We start from the raw sequence: 25,232 nt of genomic DNA, 5'->3' as shown, positions 1-25,232 counted from the left end.
GCACGGCCCGGGACAGCCCTGCACGGCCCCGCACGGCCCGGGACAGCCCCGCACGGCCCCGCACTCACCCGCCTGCCCGCCAAGGTCGCGCTCCGGAAGCGATCCCGGCCCTTCCCCGGCGTGTCCCGCCCCGCCGCCGGTCCCGCCCCGCGGTGCCGGCACGGACGTCCCGTTCGCAGGGCTCTGCCCGCTCCCAGCCCCGTCACGGCTGCCGCAGCCTCTCGGTCGCTGAAGATGCTCGGAGAAAATTAATCATTTGAAGAAAATAAATAATTTGATTAAGCAGCAGATTGTAAGACTCGGGCAAGAAGTTAATCTACCCTGGCCCAAGCTCTTCCGCTAGCACTATTGCGAATTCGAACTAAACCTCAAGCTAAAGAAAAGCTGAGTCCTTTTGAATTGCTTTATGGAACACCATATAGAATACAAGAGAGAATGTCCACCCACTTTAAGAAGTAACACTGGCCACCTACGTGGTGGCTTTAAGCAAACAGCTCAGAGAAATTGAAACACACGTAGCTGGGACTCAGAGCAGAAAGTCAGATGAGCCAGTACACAACATACAGCCTAGAGATTATGTATATGTTAAGTCTCTTACAGAGAACACTTTAAAACCACTGTAAGAGGGACCATTCCAGGTGCTTCTCACCACCTTCACGGCAACCAAGATCAAGAAGCAGAATGCCTGATCCATCACTCTCGAGTGAAGAAAGCCCCAGAGAGTGACACCAGTAATAATGAAAGACAAAAAGACTGCTGTGAAAGCACGTCAACCTGACCTAGGAATTCTTTCTGATAAAGAAGAACTAGCGACAAATGTCATGCAGAATTCGTAAAAATGAATGTGTATGAACCTATTGTAAAATTGTGTGCATATATATTTGAGAGAGAGATAAAAAAAGACCTAAAGTTCCCAGAAGTACGCATGACATTTTAAGAGAACAATTCCTACATGCGTCCAGCACTGTAATAAGCATACCGGCTTTACAACTTTCACAAAAGTTGTGAAGTTTTGTTTATCTCCGCAAAACAGTATCAGTTGCCTGATGTGCTTTTCTGTAGTTAATTTCTTTCCGGTGTCGCCCTCTGTTGTCGCAATAAACAGCTGTACTTCTCCTGAGTCCCGTGCAGTGCCCTAGTGGATTGTCTGCTCAGGGAAACGAAGTGTCTCTGCTTTCCTTTTTGACACTTGAGAAAGACAGCTGGATAAAATCACGGTGTAAAATGTTTGGGGCCTGGACCGGTTTCCATGTGGTATTCATGAAGCCAACTCATAGGAGTTAGAGTGCAAGTTCCAGTAATGCTGAGCAGTGGCAACTGCTCTGAGCTACTTCAGGCTTTGTTAATTTAATTAATTAGGGGGGGAAAGCATCTGAGAGCACTTACAGCACTGGAAATTTGCCGTGCTTTAAATAGCATGACAGTAAGGAAGTGACTGGGTGAAAGGCTGATAGACATAGCGTATACATAGAATGCATTTTTGACAGTTTTCCTTGCAGCAGGGTCTCTCCTGAGAGCTGGTCCATTGATTTCATTCAGCGTGCACAAACCACTCTAGAAGGGTTTCTTGGAACAGACTCTGTCACGGAGTCGAGCTGAAAGTGAAAGAAAAATGTACTCTAGCCATGGTGGTAAAAGAGCAAGAGAAGCCTGGGGGCAGCCAGGTGGTGAGCGAGGTCTGCAGGCTGCCAGAGAGCATCCAGAGGCACACTCTGCTTCATTATCTCATTTGGGATGGGGTGGCATTTCCTGCATGCCCAAGAATTGGCAGTCTCCTTTTATGCATCAATTCCACCTGGAAACGTGGACCAGTTTTGCAGTTTTGAAAGCTGTGGCACACGTTCCCATAGTAACATAGTGCAGTTTTGGGAAAGGTGATATTTGGGCAGCTGGGAAGAGCCCAACTCTGCCAGCTGCTGAGCCCTTGGTAGCTCCCCGATGCCTAGGCAGCTTTATAGGCTGCTTTTCCTGGCAGCTCCCAGAGTGTCCAGCAGCTTTCCTGGGAGTTTGCTGTGGCCAATGCTCTGTCTGGTGTGTGAGGCCACCCAGCAGCCTGTGCAGGGGGTGGCTGTAGCTGTCAACCCACCTTGAGCTGGCTTTTCTCCTCAGCACCTGGTAATGATTCTGGCTGGGAGGTGGGAATCCTTTCCTGGCTCTCCTTGCAGGTGGCTCACCCATCCCTGGCTCTCCTTGCAGGTGGTTCACCCATCGTGGTACATGAAAGATGTTGTAGGAGAGGGTAAAAGATTTGCACTTCTTCAGCAGAGCCCCCTTGTAAACCAGCCAGATTTGGAGGGGATTTTGTTTGTTGAAATGCCCAAACCATTCCTTTGGAAGTGTGAAAAACGTCAGTCACTTGGTTTTAAAATGTTAAAAGTTTAATAATAATAAAATGGTTATAAAAATAGCAATATAATAAGAGTAATAATAATTTGGACAATTTGGATTAGGACAATATGGGACAATAAAAACAAAGAGTTACGGACGTCCAAGTACCTTTTTCTGGGCAAAATAAGCCCCAAAAAGGACACATGTTAACAGAGGATTAACCCTTAAAAACAACAGCCTGTTGTATATTCGTACACTTCATACATGATGCATAAATTCCATTCAAACAAAGGATTCTGTCTGGTGAGTGTCAGCTTCTTTCTCTTAATCCTGACAGTGTCTTCAGAGCTGAGCAAGGCAGGGAGAAGTTCGTTTCTTCTGATAAGGGAGCAATAAATTCTTTTTCTCTGAAAGGTTTAGGTGTGTCCTGTGGCTGCTATCTCCGTTTGAGTTCTTTCTTTTAAAAAAGTATCTTACATAGCATAGTTTTTATTTTAACATTATGTTATAACCTAAAACTATATTTAACACTCAACTTAAGCAAATTCATACAGCATAACTTTCTAACATAACACATATAATATTCATTTTAATATTTATGAAAAGCCGATCATAAAATACACATTTTTCACTGGAAAGGATGCTCTTTTGGAGCAATGTGAATGTGACTTTTGCTGTATGCTGTGTGGTGTATAACACTTGTCCTTGCTCTTTGCCCTGCCTATTTCCCTTATATTTGCTACACTATGATAGGTAAGAGACAGAAATGCAGTCATATAGTTGTTTCTAATAATAGAACAAGGGGTTTAAGGTGAGTTAAAGTTACTGCAAAAATAGAATTTCAGTTGCTTTTATGTTGCAAAGAATGAATGTAGAAGTAAATTTGTGTTGTAGCTCACTTGGGACCCTTTTGCACTCAGGCTTTTGAGAAGCAAGGTTTCACAAGCATTAATATTGAAAAGAAAATTAATGTTAAGTCTCGAGACCGGAACATGTGATAATGGAATGTAATAATAGGAAATGCCAGTTGTGTTTTAGATTTCAAAATTTATGATGTGTGTAAAGTTGTTTAGTTACTGCATTTATGAAACAGAGGGGATAATGTGATTATATATAATTAATCACAAAGCCCAGATAGCACATCTGGGATATTTGTTATAAATAGTTTATTCTTTAATGACCTGTAACCCGAAAAGTAGTCACTGGAGACAATTGTAAATAACTCTGTGTAATGGATATTAAGGAAATTTAGTGATATGGTTTTAGAAAGTGCATTAAAAAATACACAGATTCAGGTAATAAAATTTTAATGGCAATACTTCCATTTGGTTAAACTGCTGTCTATAAGACAGTGGAGGTTTTTTGTTGTTAGTTGCCCAATTCTAAGTATTTATCTTTAGTCTTTTATTTTGGGAAATGTGCACAGGGCGTAATGAACGGGATATTTATGGTAATAGGCAGAGGCTAACGTTCTAGAAAGATGGGAGGAAAAATTTCAGATTTGTTAGGTGTGCTGGTTGTCACAGTTGAAGCCTTTGAGTTACATTTCCATTTAGCAGTTAGACAGATAGACGTTAAAGAAGTAAATGCCAGTTTCTCACTGAAACTCTTGCCAGCAGTGTGTTAAAGTGAATCATGTGGTGTTTATACAGTGGTTCAGCTCCCAAGCTCTTTTGTGCCTGTTCTTGCTAATTGGGATAGGGCATTGTGTGTGCTTTGCCTTCCAGTTAAGGCCTAACAGCTCACTCCTCACCTACAGCCTCACTAACCCCGGATTTAATTGAAATTTTCCCAGCAGATTCTTCATTTGTAACTGTAATGGTTTCTCTTTTTACTTTGGAAGCAATTAGCATGTTATTGGTGTTCCCATGACCAATAATAGAAGCAATCCTTGATGTACTGTAGCTCTGTGCTTATACGAGGAGTTCAGTTAATTTGTTTTCCTTTCATTGAAATATTCTGGTGTGTGATACTTATGCATGACAGATTTTCAGGGAACTGAATTTAAAAATTACTTATTTAAGCAATATAGCCCTTTGTCTAACTATTTATTTTGCTGGAAATTATAAAGAAATCTTACCTTAGGTAGCCTGGGGCATTTTCTTCTATTGTGGAATAGCAAGAATTTTTTTTATAAAATTAAAAAATACGTAGTTCAAGAGATGAGATATATGGTGTATATATTTAGATTCTTTCCCTCCTTCCCACCTTCCTTCTTAAATGTCTATTAAGGATGTGACGCTGACTTCTTTTTCTATACAGTGTTCCTTGCTATGCTTGATGAAAGAAAATAATTATAAAAAAGCAAAATCATTACAGTGATTAATTGTACCTGGTTTTATTATTAAAAGGAGTAAATTAAGCAAAGAAGCCTCATTAACTGCATACAGTAATCTTAGATTGGAAACATTTAAGAAGTGTATACTGTACTTTCTACAGCCTTATGCAAAGCACTTCTTTTCATTATTTCATAAAGACTTCACTCTGTGTTTTACTTTTGTGATTTCTTTTTAACAATGGCATGCCTAAACTTCACATGAGTTAGCAAAAATTTAGGTTTATGTATGAATAAAGAAGGAGGAGTGTATGAGGAGAAATAAAACTGCAGCTTTTGTTGGGTAATCCTAGCAGATCAGTTCTCCAGATCCCTAAGAAGATGTGAATTATCATGTGGGTGAGTTTGTTTGTTTTTCTGACTGTGTGTTGAGATTCTTAAATCCATTTCTTCTGAATGAAGAAACCTTTTCTGGGTGTCGTGATGGGTGTCCCTGCACTAGGGAGTGCCAGTGTGATGTGAACCTAGAGGATGCAGCACACTGGGGCTTGGGACATGGGAGGGACAGAGGCAGGGACAGAGGCAGGGACAGAGGCAGGGACACTGCCCCAGCTTTCTGTGCAGCTCCCTGGGCACCAGAGGCAGGCTGTGTGCATTCATCAGGTAGCACTGGAGGGGATTTGACTGGGAAAGATGAACCATCTGTGCAGGCTGATATGGACACAGAGGGGAAAGACAGAATGGTTGTTCTTCACCTTCCCCAGGCCTGTGTTTGGTGATTTGAAGCCTGCTGAGCAAAGGCTTGTCTTATCTTCGTGGCCTCTTGTGGACATCAGTGGAGTACTCTGGGGAGTGTGGTCTGAAAATCAGTCGGTACCTTGGGGTGTGGTGATTATGGTGAAGAAAAAGTCCAAAAACTGCAGGGTTTGGATTCTTTTAGGGTGATGAAGTAATTTACATTATTTGTAGGCACTTGTTTTTAATGCCAGAATTCCATTTTTGTTCAGTTGTTAGAAAGGAAGAAAACAGAAAAAGGAATATTTTGGAAAAAGCAGGCGCTGGTGGGAAGACTGACTAATTCTCACTCTTCTATTGGCTCCTGCTTAGCAATTCTCCAAGCCAACCAAGGATGAGAGTTTGCTTTGCAGCAATGTTGATGCTCAGCTTTTTGCAAGAGAGCTAGATGGGAAACTGGAAATCTGCCTGTTCTACAAGCAGACCTCAGTTTTCAAAGCTATGTAGCTAGAAGATGAAAACTCATCTTTTGTGTTTAACTGGATGTCTTCAAATTTCCGTGACATGTTATGTACTAAAGAAAGGAAGTGGTTCCTAGTTCTCTCTAAAACTGAAGTACATCCTAAAATTTTTTGTAAAATACCCATTTGCATTCTTGCATTCAGGTATTGTATTTATTAACTCATCAGCTGCACCAATTACCTTATGTGCACTATAAACATTGTCTGCAGTGTAGGTGTAGTATACCAGATGGGATTGCTTACACATGCACAAAGGCAGCAGCGTTCTCAAACATGGTATTTGCTGCTAACATCAATATCAATTCTCTTAGTAGCCAAGTTAGCAAGTGAGATGCCTTTGACCAAATCCAAAATCACACAATGAAAGAGTGATGCTTGTTGTACAAGTCAGGAAGCCATTTAAAATATATAATTGGCCAAAAATCACCTGGAGAGCATTGTGCAGCTCACTCTGCCTTCCAGGCTGCAGTCATTAAAAACTTGGCAGCTTCAGAAGCCAAAGGGGCAGTGAGACCTATTGCTGGGAGACTGGAAAGCCACATTCACTGGCCCATAATGTATGCTTATAGACAAGTTCACATTTTTGAAGTATTTACAAATCCTGCTGCTTGAGCTCACAGGAATCCAGATCTTAGTTCAAGAATCTTTTAAGTGTCTGGGTCAGTCGTGGGTATGTGCAGAAGCTGGAGTTTTGGTGTAAGTGTTCTGTGGACGGTAGGCAAGAAAGCCCTCCTTTAAAGAAAGGCAAAATGTTGCTGAAGTCTCAGTCTCTCAGTTATCTTGTCCTTTCATGTTAAAAAGAGTCTGAAGAATGGATAACTTTCTACAGACTTATTTTGGCCTTTTTTTTTTTTTTGAGATAATTTGAGATAATTGGAAACACTATACTTAGATTTTTGAAGTGTTTTTGATGATGCTTCTTACAAAAGAAATGAAGCTACTGTGGATAAAAGGACATTTTCTTGTGTCTTAATAACTGAGTAGTGAGGCAGGAAATAACAGGAAAAAATTGCTGTTCAAAAGGAGAGAGATTACCAAAGGAGCTGTGCTGAGGTCAGTCTTCTTGGTCACTGATTTGCCAAATGATTGGTCAAAAATCCCTTTACTGATAATACTTTTTTACTGACTCAAGAGACCAACCCTGAGAGGGGATCTGTCACTGTCATGTAGCCAAACAGCAAAATAGCTCTTTTATTGCTATTGTTCCCAATCAATGCACTGATGGCTATCTTGAGGAGTTAGGGGGACTGAATCTGGAAGAGAAAGGAAGCCTGTGGATAAAGAGCTGGAAAATTCTCTTCTGAAGGGATCATCTGCTTCAGCAGTAGGATTAAAGAACTGTCTCTAGGTCATTGTAGAAAAATTGCATATGACAGGTTCCTAACTACATTGCTAATGTGAGCCCCACAAGCTCCCTTGTTTAAGCCTTTTCCAGAATTATAACTCTGCTTAGAAGTTCCACTCTTCACTTCTGAGAGGTTGTTTGCTTCCCAGTATATCTGTAAAATACATGGGTAAATACTAATTACCACCTTCTTTAAAATGATCTTGTGCATATATGAAGACCCCCCAACAAGAGTTTCAGGTAGAAAAGAAAAGTATAAGGTATATTATTTTCAGAAACATTAGCTTGAGCTACTGGTCCTGTTCTCAAGAGTTTGATTTCCCCTTAGAAGGCTTTTAGGCTACAGGTCATAAGATCTTTATGCTCTTTTTTCCCCTTACTTCCTTTTCAATGTTCAGAACTTCTGCATAAGGTTCAGATTATTATGGAAATGCCCTAGAACATGCCAGCTAAAGAAGGGAATCTGATTGCTTCTCTTTTAATAATTATAAGGTAATTAAATTCATCCATCAAAATCCATTTGTGCAGGCAGTTTCTGCAGAGGGCTTGCATGAGGACTGGACTGTGAAAGAAGCCTCTCAGCCTTGGCTTTCACCAAGAATAGCTCAGGTTTGGAGGCCTTGAAGGCTCCATCCTTCCTGCAGTACAAGCAGGAGACCTGGAGTTGAACTTTCTGTATTTATGGCTTTACAGCATGTGCAGACTCCATGTCTTCAAACTGTAGTCATTGCAATGGGCAGGTGGGCATCTGGCCCTGGAAGGAGTTTCACAAGAGGCATTTATTTCTGATTCTATCATCAGCTCTTCTGTGCTTCTGCTTCACATGAGCTGCATTGTTCCTGGCTGCTTTTCTTTCCCCCTTCCTTGAAGAAATGCCCAGTCCCAGGATGATGCCTGAGCCCATACAGCCAGGGCAAGGTGGCTGGTGCTGTTCCTAGGGCTTCTGAAGGGCTGGAGAATCCACATCCTTTTCAGTGAAGGGGAGGGTATTTCCATTTGTTTCACTTGTGCCCATTTGTGAGTTTATTTGGAATATGATCCAGACCTATGCAAATCCATCTAGGCTTTCATGTTCACTCACTGCACAGGGAAACCTTCACTTCTCTGTTTGTTTTTGGGCCTGCAGATACCACAACAGGCAGGTTTTTGACCAGGAATGGTCAGCCTGGTCATGTTGCCCTCTATGTAAGTTGAAGATATATTACCTTTAGTAACTCTGAGCAGCTCAATATTGCACTGTTTTGTTTTAGACTGCTCTGGAGAGCTGGGGGTGAGAGATTTGTTCCCAAGCTCACACTTCCGATGGGAGATTTGTTCCTGAGCTTACGGGAAACATCAGTTAAGCCCCAGAACTTGGTGAGCTACAGGTCCTGCTAGTCTAGCCTCAGTTCCCAAAACAGTTAAGCTACATCCTGGTTTCAGTGGTTTTTGTGCATCTCTTGATTACTGTGGTTGGATCTGCCCTTCGTGGCTGTTTTCTGAAGACTACTGATATGAACACAGCCATTCTAGACAGAAGATCAGGAAAAGCTTTTTAAAATAAGCCCATCTCTGACCCATGTGCTGATAAAAGGCTCATGCATTCTCTGTGGAGAGTTGCAATAAAAAAATTATTATAAAGACAGCAGCAGGAGACAACAGGACAAGAACAAAGGCACAGAAGGCAGGAGGGGGACTGCTGTGCCTTCTCACTGCTGTATTCTGCAGCACTGAAAGCCAGCAGCTGCAGTGAGGTCTGCTGATGCTATTTGCTTTTCTGAGATTTGTTTTCTCCATGTGCTGTTATAACGAGCCCACTGGCCACTTTGAGGGCTAAGCTGGGCCAGGCAGTTGCCAGTCCAGGTCGGCCCATGAACAAGTGTGCACATTGTGGCTGGCAGTGCTCTGTCAGGGCAGGAGATGCACAATGATGATGCAGGAGACCAGCTTCAGAGACACCTGAAGAAGCCTCATGCTGGAGGGACCTGCAGTTCTGCCTAAGGAGGAGGTTCAAGGTGGCCAATGGTGGGCTGAAAGTGCTGATTCCAGGCCTGTGTGGCTCTGTGCTGCAGGTACAGCCCTGCAGGGCAGTGTGGGGTCTGACTCACCGGCTGCTGGAGGGATTGCACACAGTGCTTTGGCCTCTGAGGGCAGGCAGGAGAGTCTGCCACAGCTCAGCCCTCCTCTCCAAGGCACTGAATTTGTCCAGGGCATCCTTTCACAGTCTGAGATCAGGAGTTCAATCTTGCCTTCACCTGAAGGGTGGCCCAGTTACATCTAATGCCTTTTCAGAGGGGCTTGCTCTGGCTTGCCTTCTGGTGAAAGACAACAACTCCAGTTTTCTTCATTCCTCAGCTTCAGACCTGCGATGCTTTGGCACTTAGAGATGTGCACACAGACCATAGGGACATGCTGCACTCTTGTTCTCCTAATCACATCCTGGACTTCACTGTCTGGCAGGTTTTTCTGCCCAGTGGCTTACTGTCAAGTCAGGTGTTTATGCTTGGGGCAAGGTGTTGCCTGAAGAAATGTAGCTCCTTTCATCTGGTTAACATGGCTAGCTCAGAGTTGCTTCACATGGGGAAGTCCAGTTTGCACAGTTCCCACTCAGAAGAGAGATGGTTTATGAAGTGCTGTTTGAAGCTCCAGCCCTTGCATGTGTTTAGCCTTTTCTCAGGAAGGATAAGCCAATGAACCAATGACTTAGTTGTATTTGGTAAATCAGTTTTACTAATGCTGCTATCCATTCTGGTGCATAAATTCCCCCACAATCCATACTGAATACAAAAAAACCTGCTTCCCTTTTGTTTAAAAACACACATTAGTTGCAGTTTGGGCATTTGGAGCCTTTTGAATACTTAGACTGCATCAAACACAACAAAATGAAGTGGAGATCACGGCAGATGCCACTTTCTGGAACTATGGAAAATGGAAGGACCCTTGATATATTCTTCTCTGGCCTTGCTCAGAGAGAAGGTTTGAGGAGGATGACATCCTCAAGGATGACAAAATGATTTGTCTGAAGATGGAATAAACTTAAATCTGGGAGTTCTGAGGTCAAGTCTCTATGTGTGCCCTTCAATGCAGTTATTGAAGTTGTACCTGTGCTCCACGTCTTGTGCCTTTACCCTCCTCTTCCCAAAGAAACATATATAAAAATTTGGGGGTGTAATCTCTGCTAGCAAATCTTTAATGTCTGGTCATCAAGCAAAATGGTGGGAATAAGCATGGACTAGGGCCTGGTTATTAATGTACAAATTCATGTCCCACACGCTGCCCCAAGTACCTGTTAGCCTATGGACATATGGCTGCTCACTGATGCATTCAAAGATCAATTTTTCCTTTGGTCTGCTTCTGCTGGATGTCTGTTTCCTGACTGATGCCTAACAGCATCCCTCTGGATGGCGTTGTCCAGGTACTGTAGAGCAGACTTTGCTGTCTTGGGCAGACATGCTAGCAGTGCCATGAGATGCAGCCTCTGTTGCTTTGATGTTTGTCTCTCCCTTCTGATCACTTTGGCCAAATACCAGCCACAGGAGAACTGCAGTAAAGGTTTAGTCAAGAGAAGGAAAAGAATAGCATTGACTGAGGCTGAGTTTAAAATCTTTTATTATTTAGCTTTGCCAAACAGATAATGGAATCTGAAGTTGATTTGCTAAAATGTTTTGAAGTGGATGCCACCCCTGCCTGAGACAAAGAGGACCTCAGTGGCAGCAGGGACCTTAGGCTATGGCAGCAGTTCAAAAGAACACTTTTAATTTTGTATGCAACAATGTAAACTTCAAAAATAGTAAACTATAACCTTTCCCCCCCCTTTTTACATAGCATGTGATCTATCACAGATAGAAATTTAATGGCGAACCAAAATCGCGTAAGTAAACATCCTGGTGCTTACGAGTTTCATAAAAAGTGTTACATTTGATGTAAATATCTTACATTTTTAACTCTTAACACTCACAATTATGGAGTAAAAGCAACTGGCGATTCACCCCCTTAGTCCATGCTCTCAGACTGTACATCAGCAACCACGCTCTTGCCAGCCCCTTGGATCATTTTCCGTCGGATCATCCCACATGTGACCGAGATTTCCCTTCCCCACATTGGCATTGATCAAGCGCAGCTCCGCACAGGGGTCAAACCTGTGAGGTGAGAAGAGAACCAGGTCTCCTGCGCCCGCCCTTGCAGTGCCCTGGGCCCCACGCTCCCCCAGGAACCACGGCGTGCGCGGCAGGCACGTCCCGGTGGCGGTGGGAGCTTGGGGTCCTCCGGGGCCACCAACCTGAGCCCTGCCCTTGCAAGTGCCTCGCAGCAGGACCTGGTTCTGCGTGGATAAAGACAAGAGTTCTGTAGAAGGCACTGGATTTCTCTTGCATGATTTTAAACGTGGACTACAGTCATTTGCAGAATAAGGAGATTTGGGCTCTAGACTGCTTTCTCTCTATGCTTTAGTGCAAGCATTTTTTGCGCTTGAATTTTCCCTGTTTGCAGCGCAACATGCGCTCACCTACATAGAGTGATTTCTAAATCTTCCTTCCGCTCTTCCCCCCCTCTTCCCGTCCCCCAAAAAGTTTCCCTTTTTTTTTGCTCCTTGAAAACTTTCAAAGTACAGCTCTGGTCAAAAATAAACATGTGATGTAGCATAGCATTTGTTTCTTTTAAATCACAGTGTGCAATGCATCATTCAGTACCTAATGTTCAAAATGTCTGCCCTGCTTTTCATGAAAGTCATTCTTTAAAATAGCCTATGCAAATATATTTTGACTATATATTACATTCATTTAAAAAGAGAAGAGAGGTTCTTGGTTTGCAGTTTTTTTCAGTGTACTACTTAAGTGAAAGGTCAGATGTGAAAAAAGTACAAGCAAACTGGACATGCCAAGACTTGATGCTTTAGATGGTGATCATATCAAAACTGTACAGGTATGTACACCGTGTTGGACAGGTGTGCTTCTTCCCAAGAAAAGACCTTTGCATCATCATATATAACGTTAACCACAAAGTTTTGGTAAAAAGAGCATTTAATGAGCAAAGGATGACATGGAAGGGCGAGTTCTCCGGCTTTTATTAGGCATTCCTGAAGCAATGTCTCCATTCCCTTCGGGAATTTCTTCCTTCTTCCGAACTTTGAGACGTGTGAGGAGCTTTATTACCCAGACATCCCATTCCTCTGGCAAGAGCAGCAGGAGGAAGCCCAGGCCAATAATGATGATGGCAATGACTCGGACACTATTGAAGACAATGTCACTGGTGTAGTGATCAACAACTGTATGGGACATTGAACGGGTGTCATTACATGGGAAAAGGCTTTCGGGCAGCATCCCCTTCCCTCCCCCTCACTTCCCCAGCTTTGAGGGCTGGCTGTGGCAGGAGAACACGGCCATGGACGCAGTGATGGCAAGGGCACTCTTTCCTGCTGGTTCAGCACACAGCAGGGTATGTCCACCCACATTGCAGGAACTCCTGCTGAGATGCAGGGACACAGAGAAAGGGGCATTCCCCTTCCCTGCACAGCAGCTCCTGGTTGCAAGTTTTTCTTGTCACCTTGAGTGCTCTGTGAAGAGACCCTGCCCAAGCTGAGCCATCCACACACTCTGGAGGGATCACACCTTTGAGTAGCCAAATGGGCCAGAGCAGTGCCCAGCTCTGTGTGCACTTAGCACAAAGCTGGGAGCTGCCACCTGCAACCTGGCACCAGCTGAGCGTGCTGGGTTTTAAGAGCTGCTTTAGGTTGGGATTGTGCCTGCACTCCCTTGCCCAGCCCTCTCAGACTCTGCAGTCTCTTGGCTTTCACTAAATTTCAGAAAAACTGTCAGCAAAATATACCATGCCATGTCCAAAATTGAACTGTGCAGTGTTCTTGATAAACACCCACAGTGTTATTTACCAAGGAAAATAGAGTTACTATTACATATCTGCTCTAAAATGTAAGCAATTATATTTGTTTGAATTTAGTGTGAAGCCTGACTTGAAGACATCATTAAGAACTGATTTCTGCTTTATCCAGGGGTTTTTATTCCAGCCCAGAGATGAATGTCTTCAAATCTACTTTGTTTTTCAGTATGCAGGCTTCTTCGGACAGTAATTTAAAAACCAATTTTAGGGATTATGAATATTCATGTAATATAACAAGACATATTTAATGCATAAAGAACAAATTTTTAATCAGTGTCATCTCTGTAAGTCTTTGAGAGAAGGTGCAAAACATGTTTAATAAATCTATTTTCTTTCATCCCTGCTGTGTATTTGAAAGGCCACAGATTTAATGTATTAATTAAGATGCAAAAGACAGAAAATCTTACCTGCATTCACTGGGACACTCAGTACAATTCCAAGAGAAATCAAGGTGGGGTAGGTAATAGCAATCCCAAAATTTAGTAGAATATTGAATGCTGATGAAGGAAAAAAAATGTCTTTTAGTACAGTGAAATTAGGCAGAAGGAATGTCACTTGAAACACTTATGCTTTATTACTCTATTTGTTGTTCAAATAAAGGGTACGTCAGCATCTGTTGTTTTTCCTGAAGAGGACAAAGCTCTGTCTGCTGCATGGCCACCTGCCTGAGACATTGCTGTTTCTGGGGAGCTCTGTATCCCTCTGGAGCCCAGTGGCAGGATCAGGGAGGGTTTTGGGGACAGCCTGTCTCTCAGCATCATGTGCAGTAATTCCCACTCTTCATACTGATCCAGTGATCCCCTTGGCCCTGCTGAAAGGCTTAACACTCCTCATCTGAGAGATTCCAGCCGAACAGGAGCTTCTGTCTGGGTGCTTTTTTGTACAAAAGCTGCCTCCAGTTGCAGGTGGAAGATGCTGTAAATCTAACCCTCTTCCAGGCAGGAACTTGCTAAATATAATTTCATACAATGAAATTATACTATCATTACTATGGAATGATTATCATATCACTCCATTGTAATACCATACACAGTTTGTGGGGTGTTTCATGACAAATTAATAATTGCTTTGGATCAAATTCACCCTTGTTTTAAGGTGATCAGCTTTAGCAGACTCAGGAGAGCCTTGCCAATACTGAGCTTGTTGGGAGCTGGAGCTTTGACTGTCTTTCAATAGTACCCATGTATTGCACACACCAGGAATTGCTTGCCAAATTCTGCACCACTTTCTTACAGACAGCTTCCTCTGAGTCCACTGATAAGTAACCTGGAGATACTTCTGAAGTTGTGATTGTTCAGGGTAAAAGGAGCTAGGACTCAAGACAGAGGTAGAGAAGAGCTATTTCCAGTGGGAATTAATATTTTAGGAGAGGGGATTCCATCATCCAGTGTAGGGACCAACTGTGGCAGTAAGTCAACACACCTAATTTAACAATGGACAACATCATGTTTCTGGTTACCTTTAAAACTTAGATTGGCATCCCTCCCCTCTGGGCTCCTTTGGTGACACAGCAGTGGCAGCAGAAGAGAGGATTGCCACTTATCAAAATTTCCATCACTGTGCAACACTACATTTTCAAAATGTAGGAGTAGCAGTAACTCCTCTTTAAGAGTAGCAATTAGCTACTACTGCGGCAGCAGAGGCATTGGAGTCTGGCCTTGTCAAGCCTGGCCTAAGCTCCTTGCTGTGGGGATGCTGATGAGCCCCAGATAATGCCCTCCCAGCAGGGTTGCTTCCATCACAGCCCAGGCAAGTGTTACCTGTCTCTGTCACACAGAGTTCATGAGTAGGAGTTGGGACAAGCTTCACAGTTTAGTTCCACAGTCCCTTCTAAAGAGACCCACTGTGTTTTGGAGTGGTAGTAACAGCAGAAGTGAGGTCTGCATTGGCCCTAGGAATGGACCCTCTCATAATATCTCAAGTTAGTAATTAAGTTGAGATGGGAAAACAGCTCCAGTACAGGAGAGGCTTGCAGTTTCCACCAGTGGCCAGTTTCTGGCACCCTCCTCCACCCCCAGCAGTGTGAGAGCTCCCCCATCTACTCACTCAATAAGAGAATTGAAAATCCGCAGAGGTTCCCCCAAGGAATGATGTCAAAAGAGCTCCAGTACTCCACTTTGGTAAAATAAAGGATGACAGGAATACAGGTAACGAAGAGGACGTTGAAGACAGCTAACACAGACAGGAATAAGGCAGCTTCTCCAAATTTAGCACTGCCCAAAAGAAGTTTGAATAAAACCTAAAAGAGGAAAAGACATGGGTTTAATTTTCTTGCACCACCCTCCCTGGAGGGCTGGTGTTCTGTTCTGGCACCTGTGCAGGGATGCTTGCCAGAAACTCAGGATGGCTGCTCGTGGAACTGTGGTGAGCAGCTTGTGTGGCCCAGCCTTCCCCCTTCTGGCACCCCTGGAACACAGGCAGGGGCAGCTGCCAACTGAGCCCATGCAGAAAGGGCATTCAGCACCTTTGTCTGTGCCTGTCCTGAGAGGAAAGGTCACTAACCCTAACTTAGACCCTTCAGCCCTAGCTTAGACCCTTCACTATTTCACCTCCAGAAAACTTGACATTAAGAACTATGGAGCAAGGCAGGGGGAGGAGATGAAGCAGTCTAGATGAAGAATCTCCCTGCATGAGACATCACTGGTCCAGGCTTTGGACAAGCACAGTCCATGCTGACTGGCTGTCCTTCCACCTTCTCCCTGGGAACTCATCTCCAGGAGGCAGATAGAGCAGCAGCCCCACGGCCCAGAGTGCAGATGCAACCTGGGCAATGAGACTGCAGGGAGGGATTTAAAAGCTTTGGTTTGTTAGTGGGAAAAGAAAAGAAACAAACCAGAAGAAATGAGGGCTGTGAGCAGCCCATGTGTGGCTGGGGACTGCCTGTGGACAGGTCCTGTCTGGAGTCTGCATTGGTTTTCACCACAGAGCTGCAGAGATTCTGTTGGATACCATAGTTTGGGAACAGTTTTCCTCTGCTGCTGGCTGCAGACCAGGACAGCCAATGGACTGTGACTGAGTGGTTTGTGCAGCACTGGCAGTCCCCCCCATCAGTGTCAGTTCTCTCCTTTGCCTACACAGAGCAGGCAGGGCTGCAGTGCCAGCAGGGCTCTGCCATTCCCCCCATCCCATCACTGGCCAGTGCAGCTGGGATGCTGCTCTGCAATACGGAGCAAAATGTCCCAAAAGCCACTTATTCCTCATTGCCACCTGAGGACAGCTGTTGAGTTCGCCCAGCAGGGTCACCTCGACCTATCCTACCCCAGATGGGCTCTGCTGCACGTGTGAGACCTGTCTGCCTGCAGATCTGCCTGTCCCTTTGGCACACACAGCTCATGGGAACCGAGCCAGACTCTGGAGAGCAAGAGCAGGGTGGCAGCAGCAGCAGTGGCAGCAGCAGTGGCAGCAGCGTGTGCTTCACAACAAGCTGCAGAGCTTCATCTGTCCTGGCATGCAGAGCACATGCAGGGTAACACCCTGCTGGCACTGCCACCACCACCCTCCTGTGCACGGGCAGGTGGAGCAGCCCTGAGACTCCCACTCCCAGAAAGAGTGGCAGGGTCATGGGAAAGGGAACACAAAGGCTCTAGCCTTTATTTCCTCTGGTCTGGTGGGCCATGTCTCTGGTCCTCCAAGGAAACGCTCTATTAGAGGAATGAGCTATATGAAACTTCCTGACTTTCCTAATGTAAGAGATGGTCTGATCTGACAAAGTGAGCAAAAAGTATCACAGCACTGTGATGAGGGGCACAGGCAGATGCTTCTCAGTTTGGCCAGTTTCCCTGGACTGCTGGTGTTAGGGCTGCAGGGCTCTCCTGGCCAGTTCCTGTTGGATGACTGGTGCAGTGCAACTCATGAGACCAGATGTCTACACCTCCTCCTGATCTACACATCCAGGCCAGGGTGTGCAAACCACACTTACAAATACTTATTCCTCACTGTGGACTGTGGCTCTGAGCACTACGAGCAGCTCACAGGCAAGTGCCCAGAAGTGTCCCAGGCTGAGTGAGATGGCTCTGCTCAGCAGAGAAGGCTGCATCTTACACATAGTGCAGCTCATCCAGCTGCTCAGGATGAGGTCTTGAGTCACAGGCACGTGCTCTGCATGTTAAGGATGCAATTGCTTCCATGATAAGCAATGCTTTCAGCCCAACACAGGCTACATATGTTACTGAAAGAGGACTGGCAAGGGGAGGTAACCAAGTGACTCAAAGAAGCTAAATCTCTGCAGGGTGCTTCCAGAATGAGTGCTTGAATCCAGGATCTATGGAAAAGCAGCTTCATTTTTTATGAAGGTGGGATGTCTGTAAATCCTCCCCCTGCTGGAGGAGTACTGGAGAAGACCATTCCAAGGAAATAGGAGTTTTTATCCTAAGAGAGAGCAGACATCAAAGCAAGGGAACACCTGAATGCAGTGCTGCAGAGCAGTGTGTTTATGGCAGAGCTCTTAAAGAAGGGCACATGGCACTGAACTGCACAGAGGTTTGCAAGCCAAAGTGAGTGATGAGGGTGGCAGGCATCTCTCTGGGGTGAGGGATCCAGGTGTGCTTACCTTGTAGAGAGCAGACATTGAGGCAGAGCCCACCACCAGGGCTATCCCAATAACGGAGTGGCTGTGAAACCCATCGGCGTACGTCATCATAACTATCCCTGCAATAGCAAATATAGCAGCCACAATCTGGTTGGAGACAAAGAAAGAAAGCAAGAAAGTGTTACTAGACAACCCCCACGATGGAGAAACAGGCAATGCAGATTTACATGCACAGTAAATCTGCATCATCTGCTTATGTAGAAAATAGTAGCAAGCCTGGGCCAATACCAGATACTGCCTGCTCTTGTGGATTCCCTGGCTGCAGGGAAGCTGCAGGAAGAGCTGCAAAGGAGTGGCCGCTCCAGGCATGTGTGACAGGCCAGACTGCAGGGCTCAGTGCCTCCAACTGAGCTGAAGTGGGGATTTAATCTCTGTCACTGTGCTTCCCCATCAGTGCGTGCCTGCAGCCTGTGCATGACAATAATACACAAGTAGTAATTCCCTGCAGCTTGCAGAAAAGGCTTTGAGTCCTGTTGAAGTTTTGGAGCAAAAAGGTTATAGAAATAAACAGGGGAATAAAATTCATACAACTGCTTTCCAGTCTAGTTGAGTAATTTCAGGAGTATGCGGAGGTTTTTTCCAGCCAGCCATGCACACTGCAATGCCTGAGGGGTGTCTCCCAAACAGAAGGAACATTCACAAAGGCAGGGGATGCACTGCCCCGATTTACCAGGGTGTGCAAGAAAGCCCTGGCTTCTCTGGGATTGTCCTTCAGCCTCTCAGGGTGTTAATTCTGGGGTGAATAGGGCTTTCTGTATGCCCAGGCTTCCTGGCTCTGCAGGGCTGTGGGGGATGCCCGGCTTACAGCACGTGCCTTTTGGCTGCACACTCAAGGTGATGCCTCCAAGATGACTGAGGTATTAGTTTATTTTGATCCACAGATAGGTAAGTGCCAGCCAGCTGTCCCCTCTGGCAGGACCAGACTGGGGTTTTAAGCCCCATCCACAGGCTGCAGCTGCCTACACATCCATGAGCCTCCTCTCATCTTTCCTGCTTCCCACCAGAGATACTGGGGCTGCTGTGAAGATGCAGGGGAAGGTCTGTGTGCCAAGCTCTGCTGCTGCCTGATCAGGCAGGGTGTGGTGAGGTACCTCTTTGCCAGCTGCAGGTCTCAACCCCAGCAGCACCAGCAGCCTCTTCCCTGGGCTGAGCTGGGGCTGGTGCCAGGGGACACCCATACACCAGATAATCAGATCCTTCCCTCACACTGACATCAACACCTTCCATTTCCCCTAACAAAAATGGCCCACTTTTGCCAACAAAACCGTATCAATTTCTCCACAGGGGTTGCTGTATAATGGCAGGATGGCATGAGGCAGAATACTGATTTATGGCTTGATCAGGGTGGAGCCCAGTACAAAGTGCAAAGGCTGGGTATCCACACTGCAGATTTGGAGAGGTTCAGATACAGCATCTTGGCTTGCAGCCCTGTTGGCATCTGGTCTCTCCATGCACAGCTGTGGTGCATAATTTGTAAAGTGAAGTTTTGTGATGGTGTAACTGAGCCCTATGGTCCAGGACAGGCTTCTTTTTAAGGCAAAGAGAGAACCCCACCCTGCATGGCTCTGCAACAGTGTGGGGCAGTTCTCTCACCAGTGTGCTGGTGCTTGTCAATTAAAAATTCAGACATTCTGTGTGGCTTCAGAAGCACAAGAAAAAAGTTCATTGCATGAGACTAGCATGAGGCAGGTGCAGAACAAGGAAAAAGAGATTTGCCTTCCCCCAACATATAATTAGGTGAAGGAAAGATTTGCCGTTGCACCCTGTGGATGTGAAAAGTTTACAAAGATAAACTCATGGAGGAAAAAAATTCCATCAATGACTATTAGCTATAGAAACACTGCTTCCATCTCAGGAAGTCCTTGAGCCTCAAATTGTTGGAGGCTGGAAAGTCTCTTGAGGAAATATCATGACAGGCTTTTCCTATTTAGACAGATTTTTCTACCACAGGCAGCTGGTGCAGGCAGGCTTCTGGGGCAGAGGCACCTTTGCTCTGACTCCCTTTGCTGTGGCTCTTGGGAGAGCTGCAAGGTGCATGGCTCAGGCTTAGCTGAAAGATGGCAACTCTGTGCCTTCCTTCAACATCACCTGTGCTACACGTGAGTTGACAAAGAGTGGAAGATGCAACATTTCCTGTAGCATCTGCTGCAGGTGTGGCTGTCCTGCTGTGAGCTGTGTGGGGCTTGCCCAGCCTTCACTGGAGGGCTGAGGAGAACCACAACCACATTTCAGCTGTGGCACCCAGCTGGCAGCTCCAGGTGTGTGGGAGGAGGAAGCCTGGCTCATCCCCCTAAGGCAGCTGTGATGCCTCTGCCCTGGAAACCTGGGGGTGCATGCATGAACTGCAGAATGAAAAGTCTCCAGCTTTGCTTTTAACATCAGGAGCTGATCAGCTTCAGAGCACCTTCCAAGAGCCTGTGTTTGAGATTTGTTAGGAGATATATTTCCAAGTGCCACAGGCAGATGTGCTTGTCTGTATGTTATGTACATAGGAGGCACTTGCAGGTGATGGCTCTCTTGGATCCTGGGCTGTTTTATTCATTGTACCATGGAGGGAAACACCAAAGTCAAAGATCAAAGCAAATAAATGCAGTCTGCAAACAGTTCTGCTGGGGCAGAGGTCCTTGCCTCTTCCATCAAGTGTGTCACAAGCGTCAGATGGGTCTTGGCCTCCCTTTCCAGTGTCCTGTTGACCTGCCAGGGGTGCCACAGACACCTTCTCTGAAAGCCTGTCAGCCTTTCTATCCAGCACATTGTTAGTGGTGGTGACAGGCTGCTCACAGCACAGTGCCACAGATGTCTCAGCACTGCAGGGTTTGCAGAGGCAGTGCTGCAGGCACTCACAGCTTCATTATCTCTGGGTCTTTGGCAGCTCCCAGCCAGTCATTCCCTGGGCACAATGGGGGGGGGAATCTCAACTTCATTAGGGGAGATGAAGGCACTTAAAAGTACCTGAATGGCAAGGATGGGAACTTGTAATTGTTCTTACTTTAAATTCCAGCTAAATTGTGATGTATGTGCTTAGAAAGCAAGCAGTTGCCCTTCTGAAGGCCAAGTAGGATAACTGTACTTGCTTTAACCCCACTGAGCAGCTGCCTTTCTCACCCTGCCTCTGTCAGTGGGCATGAACAGGGGCACCCAAATGTGCAGTCAGAGCTTGGCTGTGGCATGTCTATCCTGCTGCACTGGTGTGGGATGGAGCTGGAGTGTGGGACAGCACTCTCCCCCTTGCAGCCTTGTCTGATACCCTCTCAAAGGGTGCTTTAGGAGGGTCAGCAGCTCTGACTGACAGTGGCCCTGAGTCACCATGTGGGGCTGTGTGGTGGCTGCAGCCCCAGGTCACTCCCAGGGAAGCCCTAGCAGCTGTCTTTCCTGCTGGTAGCCAGTCCCAGGAAGAGGGCAGAGTACTGGGGTCATCCTGAGGCTGTCCCCCAGCACTGACACTCTGCCTGTTGCTTTTCACATGGGCTGTACAGAAAAGAGAGGAAAGAGGGAAGAAATTTATTCTCTCCAAAGATTCCATGCAGAGAGGAACGCCCTGGCACTCCCACTGTGCCACACAAAGCTGGGTTGTAGATCTGCTGTGCTGCCATGTGCCCTTCCAATCTCCAAGGACAAGTGCCTCCTCACTCTCACATTGCCACAGGTCAGGGTGCCACAAGTGCTTCAGAGCAAATAGCCCAGTCTGTCTGCAAACCCCTTCTCCCTGCACCCAGGTCCCTTGCTGGCCTGCCACCTGGGAAGGAGACAGCTTGTTCCTTCTTGGATTCAGGAGACAGCTGGGTTCCCTCTCAGGAAGCCCTCCTGCCACAATCTCACCAATGCCAGGTTCCACGGGGAGGGGCTGGAACACATGGCAGGGGTATCACACAGCCACCACTGCTCTGGCCCCTCTTCTGCTGCTCTGCTTCACTGCTGCTTTCCCAAAGTAGTGCAGATAGGAAACAAAAGACAGCTGGACATGGCCAGGACCAGCACTTGGGTCTGCTTCTCTGCTCCTTCCCCTCCTTCTGCCCCTTTGAGAAGGGAGGCAAACAGAACAGGATTCATCCCCCAGTGCATGTTCCCTGCCATGGCACAAGACAACCTTTCCAAGGGACTGCAAAGTCCCTGACCATCCTGGCTTTCCCATCAACTCAGGAGAGCACAAGAAGCACCTCTAGCCCAGCATGTATGTGCCCATGTGGGTATCCCTGCACACACAGGTTGGCTTCTTTCCCTCCACACCACAGCCACATCCACGGTGGGAGGTGGCACATCCAGACTGAGGAACAGGCTGCAGGTGCAGACTGTCACCCCTCCACACACCACCTCTCCTGGTGTCCCACCAGTGCTAAGCTGAGAGTGCCACAAGAGAGATGAAGACACAAAAATACCTTTTTTTATTTTCATTTATCAGTATGATCAGCACATCCAGCTTTGATAACAATAAGACTACCCTAGCTCCAGGATCATTTCAGGATAGTCTTACTTCTGCACTCAGAAATCAGTTAATTTGTTTTGAGGGTAGGGCTACTTGGGCAGAGGGGTGGGCAGACACCAGCTGGCCACGCTGAGCTTTTGGCAGGTACATTTTGCAACCATCCCCTGAGCAGCCTCTTGGCTGCCATCACTGAAAGGCTGGCCAAGGTCTCCTGCCAGAGAGGAATACTTCCTGAAAAGTTAACTCTCAGCTATTCCATGCAACAACCTCTTCTTAGCACCACCAGCCAAGGTGGGTGAGCAGGGAGCTCCTCAAGTAGTGGGCAGGAGACAGGAATAATTACAGTTAGTGCTGTTGGTCCTGATTATTAATTAAGATTAATTGGTGAAGCAAGGAAAGAGGGACCCACTGGTGCCTTTTCCTTGCAGTTGCTCCTGGCCCTGGCAGGAGCTCCTTGGCCCTGGGGTGGTGGGTTACCCATCCACCCACTTTGCTGCCCAAGGATGATGTGCTGAAGGCTGCTGGGTCACCAGGGAGGCAGAGGCATTCGTGTGGGGTGCAGAACTAAAGGTGCAAGCAAACATTTGGGGTGCCACCACCACCAGAAGAGCAGCCTTGTGCTGCTGGCCAGATGCAAGTCCCTGTGGACACCAACCTTCTGTCAGTGGCACGTGCAGACAGGTCTGGGCCACGGGTGGGTGAGGGCAGCCCAGCTCTCCTCTGCTGCCTGCAGCTGCTGCACCTGACACAGGGGATGCAGAAGACAACTGTCCCACCCTGCAAGCCTGCTGTCACACGTGGGAAGGTGAGGGCCCTGGTAAATTCCCAGGATGGGACCAGAAGGGCATTGTGTGCAGGCAGGGCTTGCGAGAACGCGCAGTTAGAAACACCCAGGTCTGGTGGCAGCCTGGGAATGGTCTCTTGGAGGGCACTGGCAGGGGCTGACACACATCCACAGCAGCATGGAGACAGCACATATCCTTTGTGACCCACTCTGGAGCAAGTCACCTCTTTCCTGATGGAATGTGCCCAAAGGCACTGGGCTGGGGGAGCCAGGGCTCCAGGAGCTCACAGGCACCTGGGAAGGCTGCAGGGAAGGATGCAGCCCTGCTCCACAGGGACTTCTGTGCCCACACAGCTGTCTGCATGGGTGCTGCTTGAACCAGCTGGCAGGAGGCAAGGGGTAAAGGAAAGACACAGGGGTGAGGGGAAAGAGGGGAGACAGAGATAAGGAGTCACTTACCCTCACTCCCATGAACCTGTCCCTCAGAACGATCCATGAAAGCAAGAACACAAAAGCTTTGTTGCAGCAGAACAACACGGAGACATCCGTAGTGTTTATTTTCTTTATTGCATGTAAGTAAAGGTAGTTTGTGAGTGTCCAAAGAACACCAAAGGGTGCTGCCTTGGTAAAAAACACCTTCAAAGTCAAGCCATTGTCTCCAAAAAATCGGCAGCACTCCCTAAAACAAGGAGAGAAAGGCAGTGTTATTACATAAGCCAGTCACAGTCTGCAGCAAATATATGGCTTTTTTTGCTCCTCTTCTTTTCTTTTGGGGAAAGAGAGGCACACACCTTAAAGAGGAGGAAAAAAACAAGTTTCAGCTTCTGCTGCAACAGCCAGCACCTGCACAGGGTACAAACAGGCAGGGGCTGCAAACAAGGGAGGGGGCTGCAAAGAAAGAGCAAGGGGAGAGGTGATGACAGGAGGCGAAATCTCACTCTTCCCATCACTCCCTTCACTTGTGTGAACATCTTGAAGCAGTGTGGGGCCATCCTCCTCCCTTCACCCCTGTGGGCACCTGGATGCTGAGGGCCCAGGCTTGGCAGCAAAGCCCCTAGCTCCCTGCTCCTGCTGAAGCCATGGGAAGCTGATCTGCTGTGTGGGGACAGGAAGAAGCCTTGCAGGTGCCTGGTTTGGAGTTTTTCCACCCAAGGGGAGGGACCTGGCTCAAATCTCCAGCAGCATCAGGGCAGGAGCAGGAGGGGGTGGCAGGCAGCTGCCTGAGGACACAGTCTCAAGCTACGTCAGGGAAGGTACAGGTTGGATATAAGGAAGAAATTTTTCACTGTAAGAGTAATAAAGTACTGCAATGCTCTTCCCAGGGAGGTGGTAGAATCACCATCTCTGGATGTGTTTACAAAAAGACTGGACATGGCACTTGGTGCTATAGTCTAGTTTGAGGTGTTAGGGCATAGGTTGGACTCGATGATCTTAGAGGTCTCTTCCATCCTCATTATCTGTGTGATTCTGTGGGAGGTGAGAACATGGCACGGCAGCAGCTGGGGACCCACTGGAGCAGGAGGCAGCCTGGGCAGGTTCAGTCCTGGCCCAAAGAGCAGAGGCACCAGCAGTCTGTCTGTGTCCCTAACGTAGCACAGGACACAGGAGGTGATGGGGTGCAGCTGGGCCCTGCCGGCAGGGCTGGCATGGGGCTGCAGGGCTGGGGGAAACCCATGCTGCATGGAAATTCAGGAACACACAGAAGGAATGAATCAGCCTGGGGGCTGGGGCTGTGCCAGCAGCCTGCAAGGTGTGTGTGGGGCAGCCAGCACAGTGCCCTGGCCTGCACTGCCATTGCTCACTTTCAAACTTGCAACTTCCCCCGGGCCCTGAAGTTCTTTATTGGGGTGTTCTGACAAAACCTGGCCAGAATTAAATTTCCTGCTGACCATGATGGACAAATAGTTTTTCACTGCTGTCATGAATTTCAAGCTGTTTGTTTCCTGAGACTGGGCATGTAAAGATCATTATTTGGACACTGATGAAAGCATTGTTTTGATCCGCCTTCCCAGAAGACAGGGCTGTACCAGATGAATACCTAAAAAACCCCATCCATTCTTTGAGCCTCTTCAGATCTCTGCGTCCACAACTCTACATCTGCTACAGCAAGACTGCAAGGTAGAGGAAACACATTTTTTGTGTTTATTGGGTTTTGTTGCCTGCCAGGCCTTTGTATCAAATCATAGCTATGCAGAACTTGCCCATCTCTGGATGTGATGACCCTGTACTTTGGCTGCTGTACATGGACTCTTTCATTGGAGCTGCTGGTTCTGCATTGTGTCCCTCAGTGTCCCTTGTCCCCTGCAAGACTGCCTGCTGGCATTCCCTGCCAAACCTGTTAACTGCCTCTGAATCAGCAGAA

At 46.8% G+C, this 25,232-nt stretch overlaps 1 protein-coding gene across 2 annotated transcripts in view; it reads right to left on the bottom strand.

Moving 5' to 3' along the window:
* Positions 1-10,775: 10,775 nt before the first annotated feature.
* SLC35F3 (solute carrier family 35 member F3) overlaps positions 10,776-25,232 on the bottom strand; it is a 161,570-nt gene continuing 147,113 nt past the window's right edge. For both annotated transcript variants that reach the window (XM_054280027.1, XM_054280028.1), the window contains 5 exons: positions 23,330-23,549; positions 17,625-17,750; positions 15,122-15,314; positions 13,483-13,572; positions 10,776-12,446 (listed from right to left, as the gene is read on the bottom strand). In XM_054280027.1, the coding sequence (XP_054136002.1) occupies positions 12,202-12,446; positions 13,483-13,572; positions 15,122-15,314; positions 17,625-17,750; positions 23,330-23,549 (874 nt within the window). In that variant the 3' untranslated portion in view covers positions 10,776-12,201. The remainder of the gene's footprint in view (positions 12,447-13,482; positions 13,573-15,121; positions 15,315-17,624; positions 17,751-23,329; positions 23,550-25,232) is intronic.

The sequence above is a fragment of the Melozone crissalis genome, unplaced genomic scaffold (genome assembly GCF_028551555.1).
Source record: "Melozone crissalis strain CALT ecotype California unplaced genomic scaffold, PUWL_Pcris_2 ptg000027l_1, whole genome shotgun sequence".
NCBI lineage: Eukaryota > Metazoa > Chordata > Aves > Passeriformes > Passerellidae > Melozone > Melozone crissalis.
This window is presented reverse-complemented; position numbering and strand designations above follow the sequence as displayed.